The sequence below is a fragment of the Aplysia californica genome, unplaced genomic scaffold, assembly GCF_000002075.1.
Source record: "Aplysia californica isolate F4 #8 unplaced genomic scaffold, AplCal3.0 scaffold00019, whole genome shotgun sequence".
NCBI lineage: Eukaryota > Metazoa > Mollusca > Gastropoda > Aplysiida > Aplysiidae > Aplysia > Aplysia californica.
The window spans coordinates 388,326-411,191 of record NW_004797289.1 but is presented as its reverse complement, the minus strand read 5'-3'; the positions used below and the strand labels follow the sequence as shown (position 1 = coordinate 411,191).

At 38.6% G+C, this 22,866-nt stretch overlaps 1 protein-coding gene across 1 annotated transcript in view; it reads left to right on the top strand.

Annotated features, from left to right (window-relative positions):
* LOC101853365 (vacuolar protein sorting-associated protein 13D) overlaps positions 1–22,866 on the top strand; it is a gene marked incomplete in the record, with an annotated part of 111,492 nt that overhangs the window by 7,186 nt on the left and 81,440 nt on the right. Inside the window, 20 exon segments of the mRNA XM_035971752.1 lie at positions 1,333–1,425; positions 2,178–2,294; positions 2,683–2,808; positions 3,131–3,178; positions 3,477–3,718; positions 4,859–5,027; positions 5,364–5,459; positions 6,057–6,363; positions 9,694–9,837; positions 10,425–10,600; positions 11,167–11,312; positions 12,672–12,784; positions 13,413–13,489; positions 15,070–15,250; positions 16,306–16,468; positions 17,957–18,088; positions 18,599–18,689; positions 20,551–20,690; positions 21,402–21,505; positions 21,844–22,009. Of these exon segments, the coding sequence (XP_035827645.1) occupies positions 1,333–1,425; positions 2,178–2,294; positions 2,683–2,808; positions 3,131–3,178; positions 3,477–3,718; positions 4,859–5,027; positions 5,364–5,459; positions 6,057–6,363; positions 9,694–9,837; positions 10,425–10,600; positions 11,167–11,312; positions 12,672–12,784; positions 13,413–13,489; positions 15,070–15,250; positions 16,306–16,468; positions 17,957–18,088; positions 18,599–18,689; positions 20,551–20,690; positions 21,402–21,505; positions 21,844–22,009 (2,831 nt within the window).

The following is a 22,866-nucleotide window of genomic DNA, read 5'->3' as shown; positions in this document are numbered from 1 at the left end:
TCCATATATCTTCACGACTTATCGTAAATGACTTGAAAATACACATTTTTATTTGTATGTATTCATAGTATACACTTATATTTTCCATGTTCGGTTTGTATCATAATCTGCATCATCTACCCGAGTTCTGGAGATTCCGATCCCCTTAACTCTGATTCTGATTTTTAGGAAGGGTTCTGGTGAAAAAAAATTTTTAATGGAGGGGTTGGCAGGTCTGAATATTCTAAATGGAGTAACAATACGCTTGTTTGTTGGGTGATTAGCAGATCTCATATCCTCAGTGAAGTAAGTTTTCTTGTTTGTTAAGTGACTAGCATGCAGAATGCTCCCTGTGAAGTAAAACAACGCTTGTTTGCTGTGGTTGGAGGAAGTTTTAGTTCTGCTACTTCTGCTTTTTTAAAAGATTTATTGTGGTCCTGTTCTGTTCCCACTGAAATTTTTCCATATTTGCACCAACTTACTTTAAGCTACAGCTTAGTTTGTCAACTTCTGTTTACTGTTGGCATTATAGAGATGGTAATCTTATTCTGTTGGTGTGTACTGCGAAGAGTAGCGGTATAATTTTAGTGGTGTCCTTCCTCCTTTATGTGCTGAAGTTTAGAGGTAAAATTAGCCATTGATAGGTAACGAATTCAATGATTTCCTAGTTCTCCTTACTTTTCTCCTCATGAAGAATTCTGATGTGAGAAAGCCGTAACGTGGTATTTTGCGGAGATTTTTTCCGATCTTACAATCGTACTTGTCTTGATGTTAGATGTGTTTTCGTTTCTGTTTTAACATTTTCAGTAGTAAAATTGCCCTGAGTGGTTTTTCCCTGCCCAAGTATATTTTGGAATTTTCAGGCTAAAAGGTGAATGCAAGGGCACACAAGTAAAAAGTGGCACTTTAGTCTTCAGCTTATCAGTTTCTTCTCTCTGAACTCTTTTTCACTGTTTGTCTACACTGATTATGCGCATAACCAAGCCTTCATTTACCAATACTTTCTTCCCTGTTCCTATCATCTGAGCAGGAATCTCTCTCAATTTCCCTTGCATAAATGTTGTCAGAATGAGCACTGTTCTCAATAAATTTTTCATCACCTCTCATTTGCATATCAAGCTCATTCAATACTTTTCAGCTGTGTCAGATCGTTTTGCCACAGTTCATACTATTTTAACCAACTGACCTATATTCAAATGAGCACTTAATTCTTTAACTTGAATATACCATTGTCTTGGAGTGTTCTGCAGAATCTTCTTGTGTCAGTAGCTGAGGATGAAATGTGAGCTTGGGAAATCCTTGTGTGTGGTACATATTATGTTAAGTGATTTATTTTTCTATTTTGTTCCTCAGATTTTTCAAGGTGTGCAGCAAGATGCCTCCTCCAGTTCATCGTGGTTTTCCTATGGGACCTCAATGGCTGCCAATGTCCTGGAAAACATTCAGGTCAGAGCTAAAGACACAATTTAGACCTATTGACTCATCTATTTAAAATAATTGCTCTCGTGTTCTTCTTCAACTCTGAATGAAAAGAGACATGTTCTGTGGAACAAAAATGACATAGTTCCACCATACTGTATATGTCAAAATGTCATAGGGTAGTGCTACTGTAGCTCTTTTGGTATCATGTTGGACTATGGTATGAATAATCCTAGTTTGAATCCACCATAGGGCAATCTTGAACTTGGGTTGTTTTGGAAAATGTTCAATGTTTTCCACCCTCTTGGCTTTATTGTGCCAGAGATGCAAGATAAGTTTGAGATGTCCTGCCTCTTGAAGACCTTTTTGTATTGGGGTCTGTTTCAAAATATCAGAAAAACATTTTATTATCTTTGGGAGGGAGTATTTTATCAGTTCTGTTCTCCTGCTTCAGTTTTCGTTAAGTTCTTAAAGAAAAATTTTCAAATGAAGGTTTGTTAGCCATGGTTTTAGCCTTTCTTTGGTTTAATTTCCTTTCTTTAAACATTCTATTCAACATTAAAAGTGTGTTTGTCATAAGGGCGTTAGGAATGATCAAATTTGAAAAAGGCTGTATTGATATATCTACAATGTAAATTTGAGACACAATATTTCTGGGAATATTTGATTTTAAAGATTGATAAATGTTTCAGCTAGAGTCTAAATTATACATGTATGTGTTGTGTTGTCTTATTACTGCATTGTGAATATCAAAGACATTTTGTATTGTCCTCTCACAGTTGAAAGTGAAAGGTGTGCACATCAGATATGAAGATGACAAGATGAATCCATCATGCCCCTTTGCCTGTGGCATTGTTATAAAGGATCTGAGTGTGCAAAGCACAGATTCCTCTTGGGTTAGTATTAAGTCTCATAATTGTTATATGATTTGTTGCTTTTGTTGATATTGTATTGTGTTAGATCCTGATATGAGCAGGATTTTTCCCCTTTTTCCCTTCTGTCTGATGCCTTAATTCAGTCCTTTCACAACTTTTAATTGTTATCAGCCAGTAATAATTTCGTGGATTTTCTTGAATTGGACCCCCCCCCCCCACCCAAATAAAAATATAAAAGTTTTACAAGTGTTAAGTTAAAAACAGTGCACACACTTTTTGGTAATGTGGGTTTTGTTTGTTTGTTAAAGTGGTGGTTGTTTCATTAAAATAAACACTCAAATTGATAAATAAGTTTTCTTATACTGAGACAAAAATATCTTGTAATCCTTCCAATTTGTCTTATGTACAGAGCCAGAAGTTTGTCAGTCACTACGAGGCAGATACCATGTTCAAACTGGTTGACCTACAGGAGTTTGGTGTCTACTGTGATGCCAATGTCACCATGTTAGGGGACCTACCACGGGCTGAGCTGGCAGTAAGTTTGCCTTAATAACGTCATTGTTGATATTGTTGTCCTAGTTGCTTTGATTTAGTTGTAAGATTTCTGTTGAAAATCTTGCGGAGGATTAAATAAGGTGTGTGCTCTTTTCCAATGTGTTGAAAAGAAAAGATGTGAGATGGTGCTTTCAGGAGAGACAGCTGTTGGAGTTATGAGTCTGACAAAGATTAGAAAGGGAAAGAGCTGCAGGATACAATTACTCTCATAGTGAAGAAGCAAACTAAATAAGTTACGGTTTCAATTATCTGTTTAAGATTTAAGAGTGTCTCATCATTTTTTTTATTCTGTCTCCTTTCAGGATGCACTTGAGAGACAAATGTATGTTTCTACTGCAGGGCAGTTCCAGGTATGTAACTTAAGTTAAAAATGTAGCAGTGAGACTGACTTTGGCATATTTGCATTCCTTCCCAATGATAGAATGGTCTTTGCGTATTGGTAAAAACTGTTATTTGTACCTTTGTCACACTTTATGATCAACAAGAACCACTGTTTGTTTTTTTCACATTCAACTTGAACAAATAAAAAATGAGACAGGAATTTTGTTTTTACATCTTGGATGTGCTTAGTTTTTTTGGGATTTAAAAAATCCATACCACACTGTACATAACCTGTTTAAAATTATCTTGTGGCTTGTTTGTCCCTAGGAGCACTCCTACATTCTGCAGCCGATCACAGCACAAGCCAAGGTTACACGCAAAACATCAGCCCTTCCCCTCCGCACGGCAGCCACGCCGCGGATCTCTGTGGAGCTGACCTTAGACGACATGACCTTTGGCCTGGCCACAGATCAGCTACAAAGTCTGACTTTCTGGCAGCGAGAGTTTTCCCGGCATGGAAGACGGAGGAAATTTCGGAGAGGACGACCGACTTGTTCTGTTGGTGAAAGGTAGCAAGAACACGTGGGGCAGTTAATAAAGTGGGCCAGGGTTTGGTACTTTTTACGTGACAGTGTGATTATGATGGTAATTACCAGACAAAGGCGGTGGCTGTAAGCACAAAAAATAATCAGGTGGCATGCACTCTTGTTTCATGGTCTTGTGTCTGCTTCATTGAAATTACTATACCTCATAACTGCATGACTAGAAGCTTGAGGAGCTGCATTTAGCAGACTCTCAGAATATGTGCCATGGTGTCTTTTTCGCATCTGCATAGTTTCTCATTCATTCTAAGGACAGATTATAAGAATGTAGTAATATGTGCTTCGCTTTCTCTTCTTCCAGTGCAAATCTGTAACAGAAATATGTGATCATGGCTCACCACTCATTTCTCTGCTCGGATGCTGTCAAAAAAACTTGTATTCTTCTAATCTTTTCCTGTCAATCGTCTGTTCAAGTTCTCTAATAAGTCATTTATGGTCTGCCTTTGCTTTTTTCCACTTCTGTTTTCTTCGAGCGTTTTTCTGCATTCTGAAAATCTATGGTGGGAACAAATATTGAGTAGGGTATCTGGTATGGACTTCTCTCCAATGTTGTTGATTATTCTGTAATTTTTCATTGTGGAATGCGGTTACCAAATGTTTCCGCTCTGTGAACTACATCTCAACAATAGCAGCTGAACAGTTGCCAGTTGGTTGTTGAAAGATGCTGCTGATAAGGTTCTGTCTCTTTTCTTTCTCCGCTGTTTCTATCTTGCTTTTTCCCAGCACTAAGTGATGTTAATTATGTTGATATGCTTTTTTTTACTCAAACACACAAATAAACAAGCTGAAGAGGGGTGGTAACTGATGGGTAAGCTATCTTGCTTTTATCAGTTTGTGAAGCTTTATCTAATCGGTTTGAAAATGTGCTTAGTGATAAGTTTGATCAATTCTGTGAGTTCACAAAGCTCAAACTTTAAGTTGGGAAAGATATAGAATTCATGTAATGAATGGCAGTCTCTTCTTATCTTTTTCTTGATACTGATCATGTGCCCATGTTTCTTTTACTTCATTTTGTTTTTTGGATTACTTCTTTTAAAAAGAAATTATCAGTCCACTAGCAATGGCTGCACAAGCGACAAGCTGTAACAGTTGGTGTTTTTCTCCCAGACCCAGAGACTGGTGGCGTTTTGCACAGTCTTCTCACCTGGCTGTCATACAGCAGAGGAATGAGCGACTCACCAAGGACTTCATGGTGCACCGAGTGCACACAGTGGTGGCATACTCTAAGCTCTACACCGACTACCTTCGTGGAGAGCAGCTCTCCCCGCAACAAAAGGTGTTTTTTTAATATTTTTTTTTTAATAGCATTTTTCTATCTGTTTATTTTGAAAAAGTTAATGATTTTTTATTGTGAAAAGAATATTTATCTCACGGTTGTTATGTGGTGTCCAAGAGAAATGGGGTTGCGTTTTTTACAAGTGATATGTTTGTAATATATATGATCTAGTCTACCTTAGACAAATTATATACATGACATTTTTGGTCAGTTTTAAGTCTTTACTATCCCACTATTTGTTTCTGTTTTTCTTGCTTTTTTATATTGGGATGGAGATTGACATTCTGTTGTTGCCAAGTCCAGTAGTACTAATTCGAACATATTTGTTTTGCTCAGACGGTAAAAACAAACATTGAGGAAGAGATGGATTTTGAAGAACTGAAGATCCTGAGAGAAGCTGTGTTTTACAAGGTCAAGCGAAGAGGTCAATTGGTAAGTAGACAGATATGTCACTGGGTGGCGAGGATTCACCTTTGTTTTTGTCAGAGAAGAGGAGTAATATGTCAGGAATCAGATTTCATATTATTGTTTACTGGTCTCAGAATTTTATCTATTGTTATCTTCAACATATGGTTCATTAATGGCAAGTTGTATACCTTTTCTAATCTTATTAACAAAAATTTAATGGTAATTGAATGTCTTACTCAGTACTTTTTATTATCAGTTTCCTTGTTTTATGCCTTACTGTGTACGTTTCAGTTTTTATTTTCTTATTCAATATCTTGCTGTGCATGTTTCGGTTTTTATTTTTTAAAATCAATATGTTACTGTGTATGTTTCAGTTATTTTCTACTTCAATATCTTACTATGTATGTTACAGTTGATTAAATACCTTACCGTGTACTTGTCAGTTAATTTAAGGCCTTACTGTATGCTTTTCACTTAATTCAAGGCTTTTTAATGTACTTCTCAGTCAATTTATTGTACTTTTCAGCTGATTTAATGCCTTACTGTGTACTTTCCAGATGATTCAATGTACTATTCTATTAATTACTTTATTACTGAATTACTGCATACTTTGACCGACAGGTGTCCCAGACAGTGTCCAGAAAAAGTCCCGTGCCAGTGTCTGAAACGCCAGTGGCGAGCCCATCAACCCCGGAGGACACAGCTGCTACAGGCACACTCTTCCAACGCTGGTTCCCAGGCTGGTCCGGATGGAGCCAGACGTCCAGCAGCTCTCAGTCCTCGGTCCAGCCCAGCGGAACAACAGCACTGGATAGTGGACAGATGTCTTCCTCATCTTCTTCCTCCACTCTGGTGCCATCAGATGAATTTCCAGAGGCGCCACTAAGTGGTTTGGAGTCGTCTTCGGCGCTGACTGAAGATGAGATTGGTAAGGGCTCCCGTGAAGTTGTGTGTGGGAATTGATTTGCATGGGTGAAAGTTTTCCGGCATATGCCGGAATTCCGGCTTTTGAAAATAAGTTTTCCAACTTTTCCGGTTTTGGACTAATTGTCAACTTCATAAAAATTTAGGAAGAAGTCATTCTCTCACTCCACAGTTTTTGGCTCTTTGCATTTGGTTTTGACCTGGCTGGTCTGTCTCAACTTGCCCCACTGGCCAAACTGAGAGCGTTGCACGCGCACGCCCAGAAACAACCCAATTAGATCTATGTCGCAGTAAACACTACGACCTCGATGTTATTGATCTGGCAAGTCTGCTCAGTGATTTGCCCAGGTTTAGCCGTTCTTTGCAAATTGTGGCTGGTTTTGACATCTTTGGCTCTTGTTTGTGGGTCGTTTAGGGCAAGTATAAGCACGTCGAGGTCAAACTTGAAAAAATGTGATTTAGTCAAAAATAAGGAAATTAATTTTTTCATTAAATGTAGATAAAATTCTTGATTTATACAATTGGATTGAATAGTTTTCTTTTCAAGCCTCGTTTGCAAATTCAGAAAAAAATATCTGGGAATACAGATTCTAGGTTCTTCGTCACATGGGTCTGGGTCTAGCAGCCAGCGCGCAGTATGGCGCACATGCACATAGCTAGCAAAAGACGCGCTCATAGATGTAGCGAACAGAATTTGAGGTCCTGAATCTTCTCTTGAAGGCCTATACTATCTGTGTATTAAAACTCACACAAAGACTTGACAATTCGTACATAGCGAGGGAAAAAATCGGCGACCTCGAGGGTACATCTAATTACATGCAGGCCTATAGACGGCCTCAAATTTCGTTTTACCGATGTAGAGAGAAGAGAGAGAGAGAGAGAGACAGAGAGAGAGAGAGAGAGAGAGAGAGAGAGAGAGAGAGAGAGAGAGAGAGAGAGAGAGAGAGAGTATGACCTCTCAGTAGGCCCAAGCTGGGGGGGGGGGGGCAATAGTGTAGTGTAGCCTTGGTGTAGGCCAAGGACGTGTATGTTTCATACGACACATGAGTGTTCAGCGGGAGACCTACATCTAGCTTGCTCACTTTAGTTGCGGTGTTGTCTAGTATTTAGGCAACCGGACCCGTAATCATGGGGTTGTGGGTTTGGGGGTTCGCGGCTTAGCTCGGTCCGACGTTGTGTCCTTGGGAAAGGCATTTTACACGAATTTTCCACTTGGCTCGGCCTTTTCGGAGATGGACATTACATTCGAGGTTCCGCCTCTTGAAAAACCCTTATAGTGTTCATAGGGGTGATAAACCTTTATCATTTCACATTTCACTTCAGTTGAGACACGCAAGCGAAGAGTCTGCTTGTGAAGGCATGTAGCCGGTAGGGCCCTATTGTCGCCACGTGTGTCAGCGCGTTTTCTCTTTAACAGAGATTACGCACTGTGCAGCAGCTTGCTGACGTTCTGCACTACTGATAAAGTAAAGAACAGTGGAACAAGCAGTGTTTCATTGATTTCAAAAGGTTCAGGCTATAGCTATCTCTATGTCAAGCCAAATTATTTCAGTTAAGACTAAGGACTATAGCATTAAAATTTAGAAATGAAATTGCCATGAGTTCACCTTGCACGTGGGTTTGGCATAAGGGAGCATAATTCATGTAAATTTTGACCTGATTGTCCAACCTGGTTATCTTCCTTGGTGCAGCCTAGAATTTGTTCTTTGCAAAATTCGTACATAACGAAAAGATTTCTGTGTCCAGTGGATTTCACCATCAAACGCCACTTCCCAACCTACAGCCCCGAAACAATGTGTGTACAAGTGCCAGGCACCGTTGCTGAACTCTTATTTCGCAAGAAGCCAAAGTTGTAGTTCAAAAAGTACAAATCTGGACTGTAACAGTGACATGGCACTTTGAAAAAGAAATGTGTGTCTCATTGGGGATTGTGATAAGACTCTTTTTAGTGTTAGTTAATACATCTGTGAAAAAATTAACATCTAGTAATAACACATTGCTGTTTTGCGGACCCAGAACCTGATTAGATGGATTTTTGTCAAAGGAATGCATTGATGAAAGTACATGTACTCAGACCTGCCACTCATCCCGATTTAGTCGGGATATGCCGATTTTTTGCCCCAAATCTCAAGCTTCCCGATTTTCCCGATTTCGATTGCGTGTATCCCGATTTTTTGTCCCAGTCTGCTGTTGTGCCGGATTTTTCTAAAAACTTACTCTGTCTTCTCCTTTATCGTGGGAAGCACCCGTTGAACTTTTTGTCAGTAGGAACTCGGAGCTCTATTTCCTGAAATATCGATGCCGCATTTAGTAGTTGACTCGCCCCGAGTTGTGTGTGATCTTTGACCCGCGCTCAGAATTCTCCAATGAAAGCCTGGTAACTGTTACAATTTGGGACATACAAATAATCGATAATATTCGTAGTACCGCTGTTACTTTCAAAACAAGCCTTGTCCGAGGTCTGGTAACTGCGCGTTCACATCAAACACTCAGACGAGCGACAGTCTTTCTAACCCTTACACAACTACATGTGACTGCGCTGACAAGACTAACATACGGCCGTTGGCGTTGCTTTAGCCTGAACGCATTATGAGGGATAAGAGATTTGTTGGTACATTTTGTCGGTCGGCCACTGTCGTTATTCTAGAAGTAGACCGGCTGTCGCTCATCTGAGTGTTTTGTGTGAACATGCAGTTAGTCGGACCCGTCAGTAAAATTGTTTCTCTCTCTCTCTCTCTCTCTCTCTCTCTCTCTCTCTCTCTCTCTCTCTCTCTCTCTCTCTCTCTCTCTCTTTTTTTTTTCTCTCTCTCTCTCTCTCTCTCTCTCTCTCTTTTTTTTTCCTTCTTTCTCTCTCTCTCTCTCTCTCTCTCTCTCTCTCTCTCTCTCTCTCTCTCTCTCTTTCTCTCTCTCTCTCTTTCTCTCCCCCCACCACCTTTCCTTCCCCTTTCTCTCTCTGTCCTTGTCTCTCTGTGTTACTCTCTCTCTCTCTTTCTCTCTCCCCCCCCCCCCCCACTCTCAAAAAAAGAAATATCCCTTTTGAAAGAACATAAAAAAATTACCCGGTCGCACACACACACACACACACACACACAGGCAGACACACAGACTTACATATACACACACACACACACAGACACAGACACACGCATCCTCAGAACATACACACAGGATTTTATTAAGAAAATAGAAAAAATTGATGAGAGTTTGCGTTTAGAGAAAAAAAAAATTAAAATTGCTAATTTCATACTGTTTTGTTTTACCTTTTCTATTCTCCCTGAGAATTTATGTTTACAGTAAGTGTAAGTCTTTAAGTTTATTGGGGATTTTTCACCAGAACAAGAGATACAGGATGTAATCAAAGACTCATCAGAGAACAGCTCTTTCCTGCGTAAGGACACTGTGTTTGCTCGGATGGCTTTTGTCTTGAAGAAGGGATCCTTCTGTCTTCTGGAGAGTGGCAACTGTAACACTGCCAATAGTAAGTTTCTTGTTTGTCTGTTCGTTTGTCTCTTTGTCAGTCGTTGCTACTTTTTCTGCTTTTCCCACTCACGCTCTCTTTTCTCTTTCTTTTTTATTTTGTCTCTTCTTCACTCTCACCCCCCCCCCCCCCCCCCGCCCCCCACCCACCACTTGTGTTTCTCCTACTTACACAAACTATTCATATTCCTAAATATTTACCTAAAATATAATCGGGTTTATTGGCCAAGCAAGTGAGTTTTTCAGCAAATTAAAGAAAATTATCTTCTGAACAGCTGTCCTTTATGTGTGGATTATATGTGTTAGCTCTTGGCTTGACATAATTCTACTGCTAGTGAATCTCTGCTTTTCCCACCGGGAAATGAAGCTGTGAGCCTTTAGTTACCTCATCAGGTAGTTGTATGCTAGTGTGAAGTGCGCTAGTGACTGAGAATGTGTTCTTCTAGCTCTGTGTCCTTTATGAGATAGGTTTAAATGTGAAAGCTTACCACTGGAGAAACATTAACTTCATGTCAAAATGTTTTTGAAGAAAAAACCCACCTCTAAACAGTGTGATGATGAAATTTTGTCTTTTCCTTTTCTTCCCAGGTGTTTTAAAACATTCCCCCTTGGTGGAGCTGTCTTGCTCACACATAGGCATGGAGTTCGAGTCCAGGCCACGAACCAGTGCCATGAAGTTCTCATTGGCTGTCGACAGTTTGCTAGTGCAGGATCGGACAGCGAAGAACCCAGTGCTAAGTTCTGTGATCTGTCCTCAAACCAAGGTGAGGAAAGTGATGAGATGAACTGTAGGAAACTATTCTATGTTTTAGCAGGGAAAAGGATTTTGTGTAAAAAAGCAGGTTTTGCTCATTTACATAAAAAGTAATTTTTCCCATGTAAGAGACATGAAAAAGCAATTTGCCTGTTATTGCTTGAAAAGTGTAAGAACTACTTGTTTTACAATACATATAATATTTTTAAAATTGGAATTTAAGATAGCCATCAAATTGTTGTCTCAGGTGAATCTTCATGAGTTATTTTTCATTAGTCCTGATGATTATGTACTAACTTGGAACAAAATCCATTAATAAAACTTTACATAATCCCCCCAAAAAACAGGAAGTTGAGATTTCCTCCCTCCACTGCCTTCTTTAGAGAAACGGATGTTGTCGCTTTTTCATCAAACTAAGTTACAGCTTTTCATGTTTGGTCCTCGATCATTTCTTTCCTTTTGTTGTTTTTGTCTATCCATGTTACTTTTCCTGTGCTCTTAATGACCATTATTGGGTTGATGTGCTTCTCTTTACTCATAATAACCTCTCACCTTTATCGTTGTCATGTGTTTCAGGATCCGCAGAGCCGCATGGCTTTTAACCCAGTCTCTCACCACCCGCCTAGTGCTCACTCCACAGAGCACCTTGGTGTCGGAGCAGACAAGTCAGAATTTTTTAGACTGGTCTACGAGAAAAATCCAGGGGGAACTTTCAAGTACAGGTGAGGATTTGTTTTGAGTTTGAGAGCAGAAGCTGGTGGGATGGTGGAAGTTGATGGAAGCCTTGTTTGTTTGTACAAGGAAATATTTGAGGAATGTTTAAGTTTTCTATGACAAAGACCATCAAGAATATTTGTGCTCAGGTAGCGTATGTACAATCAACATGTGCAACATGAGAATTGTAGGAGGAATATTTTTTCCTAAGAATGTTACTCAAGTGAACATTTTTGTCACGACACAGTGGAATCAGGTGCTCGTCAATTTTTGGGCATATGGAGTTATTGGAATCATCTTAAAGCCTGTTCATTTGCCTTGCTTTTGGTGATAAAATTATCCATCTATCTTGAATAGTCATTGAGATATTTGTGATTGATGGAAGAGGAGATCACCCGGTTTCAGAGGTAAAATTAAGAGAAAATGGCTGCCAAAGTTTGGTAACTTAAATAGCTTGAGAGTCCTTGAAAACTGAAAAATTACATAAAAATAAAAAATAAAAAATAATAATGATAAATTACACTTTTATTTGTCCCCAAAGGGGTCTTTGTTTTACAATGGCAAACATACATACATAAATGCATAATTATAAATACATACACACCTAAATACATACATGCATAAATACATACGTAAATACACACTATTACGCAAATACAGAACAGTTTACAACAATGCCACTGTCAGTGGCCACTGTGCAGCACCCTGTATTTTGAGCTAGGGTTGTCGTGTCTTGCTCAAGGACACACTCCAGTCAGTGACCACCCATCTGATCTGCGTTTCACCGACACTTGCTTGACATTTCTTGAGCCCCCATATTTTGTACCTTCAACCGTTTTTCAGTAAAATTCGCACGCAATTTTGTTTTTAAATTGGCATTAATTTAATGTGTTGAGCCAAAAAAAGAAAATTTGCAAAAAATTGTCCAACAGCCAGAAAAATGCCAGTTTCTTTGGTTTAATTATTTTGACAAGCGCCTGATTTCGCCACGGTGCCTCCAATTTGCTGTTCAGCTAAAGGAAAGTTTCAAGGTCACGTGTAAGAGTCGCTGTTTTATTCCTTACTTTTTGGTTGAATGCATTTTTTAGGACAAATTTTATGGTCTACAATTGAGAGTGAATTTTGATTATGGTAAAAAAAAGCCCCTTTTTGTACTCTATGACACCCCAACAGCATTCTGATATTGTTATTATTTATTGTCGGTATTATTATTTTATAACTTTTTGGTTGTTATCATTATTATTATTTTTGTTATTATTATTATTATTATTATTATTATCATCATCATCATTATCATAGTCATCAGCATTGTTATAATTCTTATTATTATCATCATTACTACTTAAATGTTTCTTTTACCTGCCCAGTCTGAGCATCAGCACCCAGCCCTTGGACATCATCTATGCTCCTGAGCTTATTCACAAGGTCAAGGGCATGTTCACAATGCCAGACCCTGGGCCCCACCGTGCTGCCCTCTCAGGTAGGCAGCTGCTGTTGACAGTTCTGTCATGTCATATGTCACACTGAATTGTGGACAGGGAATAATAATCATCTGAGGAAGAAGGACCATTTCTTACAGGTGTTTTTACCCTTTGTCTACCTTAGGCTCAAAGGCTGCGTGACAGGGAGGAGGAGTGGGGGTGGTAGGGAGGAGAGGGGTGTAGAAGGGTGGGAGCGTTGAGGGTGGTGTGAGGAAAGGAAGAAAGTTGCGGGATGGAGAAGGGAAGGGAATATGTGGGCTAGCAATTATGATGCCTTTGTGTAAGTTGCAAAAGTGGTGTGTTCATACATATTGTCTTTGTTTCTTATAGTAGGAGTAGGACTAGTTTATGATAATGATATAGCATGCTTTCTCGTGGTACCACTTTGTAGGTTTTGGCGTAGTGGCTTCGATTGTGTGTTATGTTTTTTAAAATTCAGGTGCATTTCCTATTGTTGTTGTTTTTTTTGGGTTGGTTTTTTTTCCAATAATATGTGTCTCTTTTGTACTTAAATGACAAGTCTTTTTAAGTGTAACATACGTCACTGTTCTGATTTGAATTTTTTTTACATTAGACTAAGTTTTTGAGGAAGTTTGATTTCTCTACAATTCTTTCTTATACCTACAGTTTCCAGCGGACAGTTTGAAAAGTTTCGTAAACAGACACAGGAGGAACTGAGGAATACCCTGGACCAGTTGTTGGAGGTTTGTCATGGAGTTTTTGTATTTTTTTAATATAATTGTTTGTTTTGGTTTTTTTGTCAATATTATTTTCATCTGTATTCACATATTTAAGAACAAGATTAGTCTCTCAATATGAAACTTCTTTCAATTTGTAAGGGCACATGTGTGGCATTGTGGTGAAATCAGTTGCTTATCAAAATATTGAAATAAAAGAAACCAGCATTTTTCCACCCGGGGAGCTATTTTTATCAAAACATTTTGTTTTGGGCCTAACATCTTTAAGTCCATTTAAAAACAAATTCTTCTACTGGAAAACATTGATCAAAGGTAGTAAAAGTGTAAATTTGCAATTTCTATGAACACTACAGCTTTGGAAGTCATCAGACTTTTATGGCCATTTTCTTGCTTATTTTACCACTGACACCAGGTGACCCCCACATCCTTCAATCGCAAATATCTCGACTTCTGTTCAAGGTAGATGAATACTGACTGTAGCGTCTTTAGGCCATTCCCAAAGGGGGGACATTTCTCGTTCAAGCACAGTAGAATTGTAAATGGGCTGATTCATGTCACGCTCATAACTGTGCCTGATCTACAACAGGGAACTGCTGCTTTTTCTTTCTTAATCCTTACTATTGTCATTTTCCTCTACTTCTTTTGTATGTTTGTCACTCTCTTGTGACTTGCTATTTCCGGGGTGCCTTGATAGTTGAAGCAGACCTTGTGTTGTTGAAGCTAGAGAGGTGAACAGAATAAGTCTGATTCCCTGTAAAGACTTCTCTGTTGACACCCACCCCTTGGCGCTCATATGACCTTATGCAGTTGACCTTGTGCAGTAAAACCCTCTACTATAAAAACAAAGAAAAAAGGTAGATGAATTTTTTAAGATTATGAAAATAACTCTATATGCCAAAAAATTGAGAGCACCTGATCCCACTGCTTTGTGACCCATATCATATTGCACTCTTTGTCTGTGAGAGAGTAAGAAATTATGCTTTTTGGAGATCACTTTTCCTACGGTTTCTTGAATATAACTTGACACAGAATGGGTTCCCTACTTTTCTGTGCTGGAAATGAGATGCACTTGCCAATTTGTCTATAAGGTGTCTTAGTAAGGCTTTTATATATCTTTGTTCTAGTTGGAACTGATGGTATATTTGGTGCAGTAAGGAGGGTTAAAACTTCATTTATTGACAGCTAAGATGTGTTTTATTTTTAAAAAAATTTGCAATGATCAGCTCAAACCAGCCACGTTTGAAGTATTAGAAAAACTGTTCTGCTGTGCAAAAGGAATGTGCTTACAAAGCTCTCTAATTTCACAGTTCATAGTATTTGGAAGACAGATGGAGACTGCCTTGTCTTGGTTTAGTTTTAGTAATGAGAAGCATATTGTCATAACAATAATTTATGTTGGGGAAAAAGCAAGACAAACTGACAAGGGATTGTTTTTGTTTCTGTCTCCTGTGCAATATTCTTTGACTTTACAACTGTATTTTTGCTCTGTGAAAGCGTAAGAAAATATACCTCTTTTTTACTTGACCGCTCTGCCTGCTATTTTATGAATATGTCTTGACACAGAATGGGATTCATAATTTCCGCAGGGCAAAGCAAGTAGATGGAACATTAACATGGACATCAGCGCTCCCAAGCTCATCATCTCCGACAGCTCAGAGGATCCGAACCCTCAGCTGGTCATCATCGACCTGGGAAACTTCCACTGCAACACCATCTCCTCCAGCAAAGTTGCTGAGGCAAAGAAGAACAAGGAGGAGGACGGGGAAGGTATTCCTTTATTCCTTCATCTCATGCCTTTCTCTCAACTGTTGAATAGGTGCTCAGGTTTGGTCTACATCTTATTCTATTCCTAGTACTGCTATTGTCTTAATCTGTTGTTGAGAATTGGGAAAATTTTGTGCTAATCTGCTGAAAAATGCTGGCTCAATAACTAAATTTCCTTAACTATTGAACTATTTGAGTAACAGTGTACATTGTTGCTTTGCATTTAAGGATTTAAAAAACTCATGCTGTCGGAATTGTTTGCTTTTGTAATTTTTAGTTTAAGTTGTAAAATAAATGTTTATAAACTTTTATCAGATTTATTTGTCGATTTTATCAAATTATTTAACAACTAGCTGCTCATGTACCTTCAGCACAACAACATACAGCTTATAGCTTAAATCATCATATACTGGTTTCGACTGCCACTCAGTCGCGAGTAATTGATGACAGTCTTTCTGTCTTCAGAATGTATTATTATCTACTAAATAAAAGTGAGCAAATAAATTCCACTTTATTGATCCCCTTGGGAAATTTTTGTTACAATGGCGTACATAAACACACAAATACATTAATACATAAATTCATAAATAATATACAATATCACAAACATAGACAATCCACATACCATTGCTAGTGGCCACTGGGGGCCAGGGTTTTGAGGTAGGGATATTGTGTTTTGCTCAAAGACACCCAATTGACCGCCCTCCTAAACACAGTGTCAATGACACACAATTGGCATTGTGAGAGTCTTGAGTTCACCAACCAGATTTGAACCTATACTGAAGAGCGGATTCTCACATTTTCTAAAAGTGGACTTGGAAAGCAATGACTCGATTCAGGAGTATTATATAACTATAACATATGTTGTATAATGTTATAAATTTTTAGTTTCAAAATCATGAAAACCCAGCTCCATCATCCTCGTAGGAATATTGAATTTTTACCTTTGTTGAAATTTTGAGGTCTGAAAAATGTGTGGTTTCTTTTAAAAAGTGATGCAAAGATTAGGCCACCGGAACTATGTAATATGTTGATGAAGAACATTGGTCCATCCTCAGAAAAATTTGAAACTCCTTTGTCTACACCCCCTAACGAGACAGAAGAGGATGAGGAAGTGAAGAAAGTCCTGGCTGACCTCCCCAGCTCACAGTATGGCACTTCCAGGAGGTCAGCTGAGGGCAGAGACGCCAACAGTTTATTCCATGACAGGCTCTATGAGAAGTAAGTTGTCCGTGTTGTGTCTTGTTGTACGTACCCAGTCAGTTTAGTCTAAACACTGATCATAAAAATTTTTGTTTATTGTTATCAAAGATAGTACAAGACAAGATGGGCCACTCAGCCTAAAAAGTGTCCGCAGGAAGTATGCTCTTTGCTTCAGATGGCGCTGCAGTCTGTTTTGAAGCTCTCTTTCGTTTTTCCAGAAGAAGAATAGAAATAGCACCCCCTTGCGTGCGCAGATCGACTGCTGTTCATCAGCGGTTCGGGTACGTTCAGTGCGGAGTCTTAGGTTTTTTAAATTTTAATGACCTCTCGCCCTTCATTCTAAAGTCAAATTAAACGAAGAAAACCATCTCCTTTTCCTCCGGAAGAGGTTTTTTGTCAGCGTAATCATTTTTAAAAAGCGTTCTTCCGAAATGTATCCCAAAACTTGCTAGTTTCACTTTGATTTTAAAAAACTCAAGTAGGGTAACTCTGTTCGCAAAGAGTGCGCTTTTGTGAAGAGGGCGCCATCTTGTTATGTACTATCATTGTTGTTATGCCCCCATTGACACAAGTTATATCTTTTGGGATACTTCCATCCTGCATGTCGAGATCAATTTGGGTTGAGTGGGCACATGGTCTGAAGTACTTGATAATGAATTTCCACATTCTAGAATTAATTAACTCTGCTGTGTGCAGTGGCGAGGAGCCCAACAGCTACTCCACAGTCGCCAGCATGCAGGAATCACAATTTGAAACAATCTTCAAATTGAAGAAAGAATTCAAGTTTTTTTGGTATGATTTAGGCCATAATGTGATGCCTCCTTTAGTGATGAGGGAATGATGAGTAGTTTGTGAATAAAAAAATAATTTTCTACATAATGTAGATCTTAAGTAATAAAGGTCTGTTGTCTAAAGAGCACATTACTACAAGAATTTTTTTTATTCATTTGTACTAAGTTCAGGTATTTGGTTTTCAGTAAATGTTTCGGACCACACGAAAATGTTTCAGTATTTACTCTGTAGAGTTGGCTGGTGACAGGTGAACACTTCACTTTGATATGGGCTATTCCTTTTACTTCTTTTTAGTATTACTATTATTATACTTTGGTTTTCGTGAAATGAGGGATAGTGCGCTTAGGCTGCAAGCTGTAAACTGACAACAGCTTCTATGTACATTGCTTTTGTTTGAGTTCTGTTCTGCACATAAACTTCAAATAATGATTTTGTCTTGTTTGAAAAGTATTCTTTCCCACAGTCTTTGGGGAAGTAACTTTGGGATTTGGTAATTTTGCCTTTTACAAAAGTATTCTCAGTACAACTGTAATAAAGTAAGGTGTGCTTTTATTCACTTATATGTGCTCTCCAGGTACAGGATTTCTTAATGACAGTTTTTTTTTCAGAAGTGAATTTGTAGTTTTGTTTTGTCTTGTACAAAAGTATTTTCAGCCCCCCCCCCCGGACAAATAACACAAAACATGTTTTCATCCACCAATGTGTGTCTTCCAGGTACAGGATTGGCTTGTCTGAGACACAAGTTCTCATTGGCCGTCTCCATGACAACTGGCGTCATGCATACTCCAGGGGCACCAGTCTCATGCACATTGTGGACCGCTTCAACATCTCCATACAACTGGAGAGGTGAGCACTTCTGCCGAGGCATTGTTAACCTGTTTGAAATTTTAATTCCGGCCAGCTTTCAAAACCTTACTTTGTAGTGTATGGCACTTGTGAAGTATACACAACTATGATGTGAATTCGTTTTCAGTAAATTACCATGACAGAAAAAAAGAGGTTTAAAAGCCAATCTTGTTGTGTTATTTGCTGTTTTTAATACAAGCCTCATCTTAGCAGCCCAGTTTTTTTGTTTTTTTTGCTGGCAGTATCAGCATGAATCTATTGTTGTTTTAAAAAAATTGCTTTTTGTCTCCTTTGAACAGCATGTTGTGGCACTTGCTTACATACTGTCAGTTCTGATACAGGCCGGTGTTTAAAGAAAATACTGCCTCATTTATACCATTTAAGGACATTTCATGGACATTTTATTCACTTTGGGTTTTTGTTTGTGCTGCATGAAAACTGACTAAAATTCTCCATACATTCACTGTTTTGTTTGTGCTTCAGTAACACTCCATCCTTTCACTGTTTCAGGCGGCTTGTGCCTACCTCTGATGCCCAATGGCCAACAGCGAAAGTCTTTGGGAACCTTCCGTCTTTGACATTTCATCTCAACGAGAGGAAGGTGAGCTGCAAAAAATGGATAGTTCAGACGTTTTTACTTTTCTTTTGGGGTTTTATTGAGTTAGTCATCGTATTCCTTGAGAAAAGGATGATATTTGATAGTCACTCTGATGTTTTGTCTATTTTCTTCCTTCCCTCAGCCTTCTTCTTCAATCTGATAACTGACAGAGGAAGATGCTATTTACACTCCTCCACCCCCCTTCCCCTCAGGTCCCAGACCATTGTCTAGATATATCTGGTTTAATATAAGGACTGCTTGATCATTTTACGTTCATTATATGTGAGGCGTCAAGGTGAAATCAAATGCTCGTCAAAATAATGAAATCAAAGAAATCAGCATTTTTTTGGCAGATGGGCAATTTTTTCCAAATTTTCTTTTTTTTTGGGCTCAACACCTATTATGTCCGTTTAAAAACACATTTTTGTGTGGATTTTACTGGAAAATCTTTGATTAAAGGCACAAAAAATGAAAATTTTCAGTTTCCAAGGACTCTAACTTTGGCTGCTATTTTCTCGCTAATTTTACCTCTGAAACCGGGGGACCCTGACCTCCTTAAATTGGAAATATCTCAACTTCTATTCAAGATAGATGGGTATTTTTTTCACCAACAGGAAGGCAAATGAACAGACTTTTGGATGGTACCAATAACCCCAAATGCCCAGAGATTAACGAACGCCTGCTCCCATGTCATGAGACATATTCCATCTCCAAGGGGAGGTTATAATGTGGTGCCTCTGTAAATGCTTATAGTTCCTCCCCTTGGAGATTCTCTGCACTGCTGTTCCTTCCAAAATATGTTGTAATGTCCCTTACCTCATTCCTTTCTCTTATATGCAGGTAGATAACTGTTAATGAGGCTGCTTCCCTTTACAGACTGCAATTAATATTGATGTTTATGAGTTTTTTAAAGTCACTTTTTTATCTCAGGGAAATTTGTTTTCATAGAAATATTTGCCTTGCACTGGCCATTTCAGTCACCCTGGTATGGCTGTGCTTTGATTGAAGTTTGAGTTTATCTTTCAAACATTCCAGTGTGTTATGAATGTGCCTGAGCTAGGAAAGGGGAACAAATCCAACACTGGTGGATATATAAAGAGGTTGAAGACAGGTTCAGGTGGAGGTCTGCTCAGCATCTGGCCTGTTGAGATCCCACCAGAACATCTTCTATGGGTTTTGTGTCAGTTCTACCTGTTGATTTAATGTGGTGAATGTAGATCTAAGAAAATAGACGGTGCTTGGGGGGGTCACCTTCATCAGATATGCCTCTTGCTGGTCTTTGACCTCTTTTTGTCTGAGGACAATATGTTCCTCACTCTCTTTCTCTACTTCTGTTGTCTTTCCTTCCTCTTTTTTCTCTTTCATTCTTTTGTTTGGTTGTTAGTTCTTAAAAGTTTGTGTAATTTTACACTTTCCTGTTTCTGTGCCAGCAGTTGGAGAGATGAGAAAGTTTTCTTTTTTTGCCATTAATGAAATCTAATATTTCATTGTCATTTTGGATTTTAATACAAAATATTTTTTAATGTGTTGTCCAATATGTGTTTAAATTCTGTTTGTTTTTTAATGTATTATTTGTAAATATTAGTCTGATGAAATGTTTCAGTGTCACTTTGTTTTTTTTAAGAGCAAGTCTCTTTTAGTAACATCATAACACTTGTTAAACCTGCAGTCTCCTGAAATGGGAGGAAGTATTTATTGAAAATTGTACTTCTAGTTGTTTTTTTTAACATGTATTTTTATGTAGAGTAATGCCCCTTTTATTAGGGATTCAGGGCTACTTTGGTGACAGAGCTGTGTGGTTTAAGAGGTTTAATTAGTCCATCTTGTGATGTTATTTTTGTTGTTGTTTATCCTGTGCGTTCAGATTCAAGCCCTGCAGAATTGCCTGGACCAGCTGTCAGCGGCCAAGCCCCCTAGCTCTGTGGAGACATCCAGTCTGTACCACTCCTCCTCCTTTGACAGCTCTGTAGCCCCTGTAGACCCAGAGCAGAGCAGCGGTCAGCTGTAAGTGGACATTTTTTAAAGGAAGATAAAAATAAACACCTCCTCACTGATATACTGCGTCTTTACAGCAGGGAAGTTTTATTTCGGTTACTGTTCCATTAAAACAAAAAAAATTTCTTGTGAGACTGTCTTTTATGTTGCAATATCCTGTGGGCCTATCTTTTATTCCAAAGGCCTACAACAAATTTCAAATTTTCGTTACGTTTATATTTCAAAGAAAATGAATCTTCAACTAAAATCTGATAATAACAAATAAATTTGGCTTATAAATCTATGTAAACAAACATCTGCTATAATATGATTGTGTAGTATTGTAATTTAATATATAAATCAAATATATATCTCGATGGTGTAATGTGTTGTGAAACTGGCTTCTTGAAAATTTTTCAACACACGAAAAGAACATTTTTATGATTTATTGAGAACCCAAAAATGGACCTTGGAAATGGTTACAGATCAAAATAGAGTCGACCTATTGCTTTCCCTTGCACGGTTGGAGGGCAACACCAATGATAAAAGATTGTGCTTTAGTTTTTATGTTGGTTTTTTTCCCTGTAAGAGTTTTACGGCGCTCGCAACGGCATAAGGTCATATGAGCATGGGTAAAGGATAATGCAAGGAAGAAACGTTTTGTTAGCAAAAAAAAAGAAAAACCAACAACGGTTTGGTTGGTTGGTTTATGTGTATCTGTATGAATCTGTTGTCCATCAGACCCAGCTCCCCTGTGAGCTCTCCGCGTGAAGGCAACGAGGACAACAAGCTGGTGGTGCTGCAGTTCCTCATCAACAGCCTATCTTTGGAGTTGCAGAGTCAAGGTGAGTGAGTCGCTCTTGGTTATTGAGTACAGGAAATGTAAGTCCTATTCCGAAAATGTGGAAGTGTTTTTATAAAGTATCTTTGTCTGCTGGGATGATGTATCCAATTCTGCCTGCCTAAATTGGCCCTGACTGGTAAAGGGTCTGAGCTGTCCTTCTCCTCCTTCCAAATAATCTAAATTGTAGCAATGGGGGGTGTAAAATGTCTGCAGTGTAAAATACATTTAAAAATTCCACCATGTCACACTGTCTATTTGGTACTGGGGCGTAAAATATCTACAGTGTAAAATAAATTTCTAAATTTCGCTATATCAGATTGTCCATCTGGTGTTCCCCAGGCCACGCCCTGGTTGAACTGCAAGTGACGGGCGTCCGAGCAGATGTACACACCAAGCCCCTGAACACGTCCGTGGCTCTCACCGTGCACAGTTTGCTCCTGGTGGATGCCTACCAGAGCTACGGTCAAGACTTTGAGCTGCTGGTTGCCTCGCACAAACACGTCATGTGAGTGTGTCCTTTTTGTTGTTCTTCTTCTTATCCCAGTTGTTTTGGGGCTAGAGCTACGACAGGTTTTCTTTCATGAAAAAATGCACTCTTTTATTCCTAGTTTTTTTTTTTAGGGGGGTGATGGAGTGTGTATTTGTGTGTGTGTGTGTGTGTGTGTGTGTGTGTGTGTGTGTGTGTGTCTGTGTAAGAGAGAGAGTGTGTGTGTGTTGGTGTAAGTTTTTGAGGAAGTTTGATTTCTCTACAATTCTTTCTTATACCTACAGTTTCCAGCGGACAGTTTGAAAAGTTTCGTAAACAGACACAGGAGGAACTGAGGAATACCCTGGACCAGTTGTTGGAGGTTTGTCATGGAGTTTTTGTATTTTTTTAATATAATTGTTTGTTTTGGTTTTTTTGTCAATATTATTTTCATCTGTATTCACATATTTAAGAACAAGATTAGTCTCTCAATATGAAACTTCTTTCAATTTGTAAGGGCACATGTGTGGCATTGTGGTGAAATCAGTTGCTTATCAAAATATTGAAATAAAAGAAACCAGCATTTTTCCACCCGGGGAGCTATTTTTATCAAAACATTTTGTTTTGGGCCTAACATCTTTAAGTCCATTTAAAAACAAATTCTTCTACTGGAAAACATTGATCAAAGGTAGTAAAAGTGTAAATTTGCAATTTCTATGAACACTACAGCTTTGGAAGTCATCAGACTTTTATGGCTATTTTCTTGCTTATTTTACCACTGACACCAGGGGACCCTGACCTCCTTAAATTGGAAATATCTCAACTTCTATTCAAGATAGATGAATACTGACTGTAGCGTCTTTAGGCCATTCCCAAAGGGGGGACATTTCTCGTTC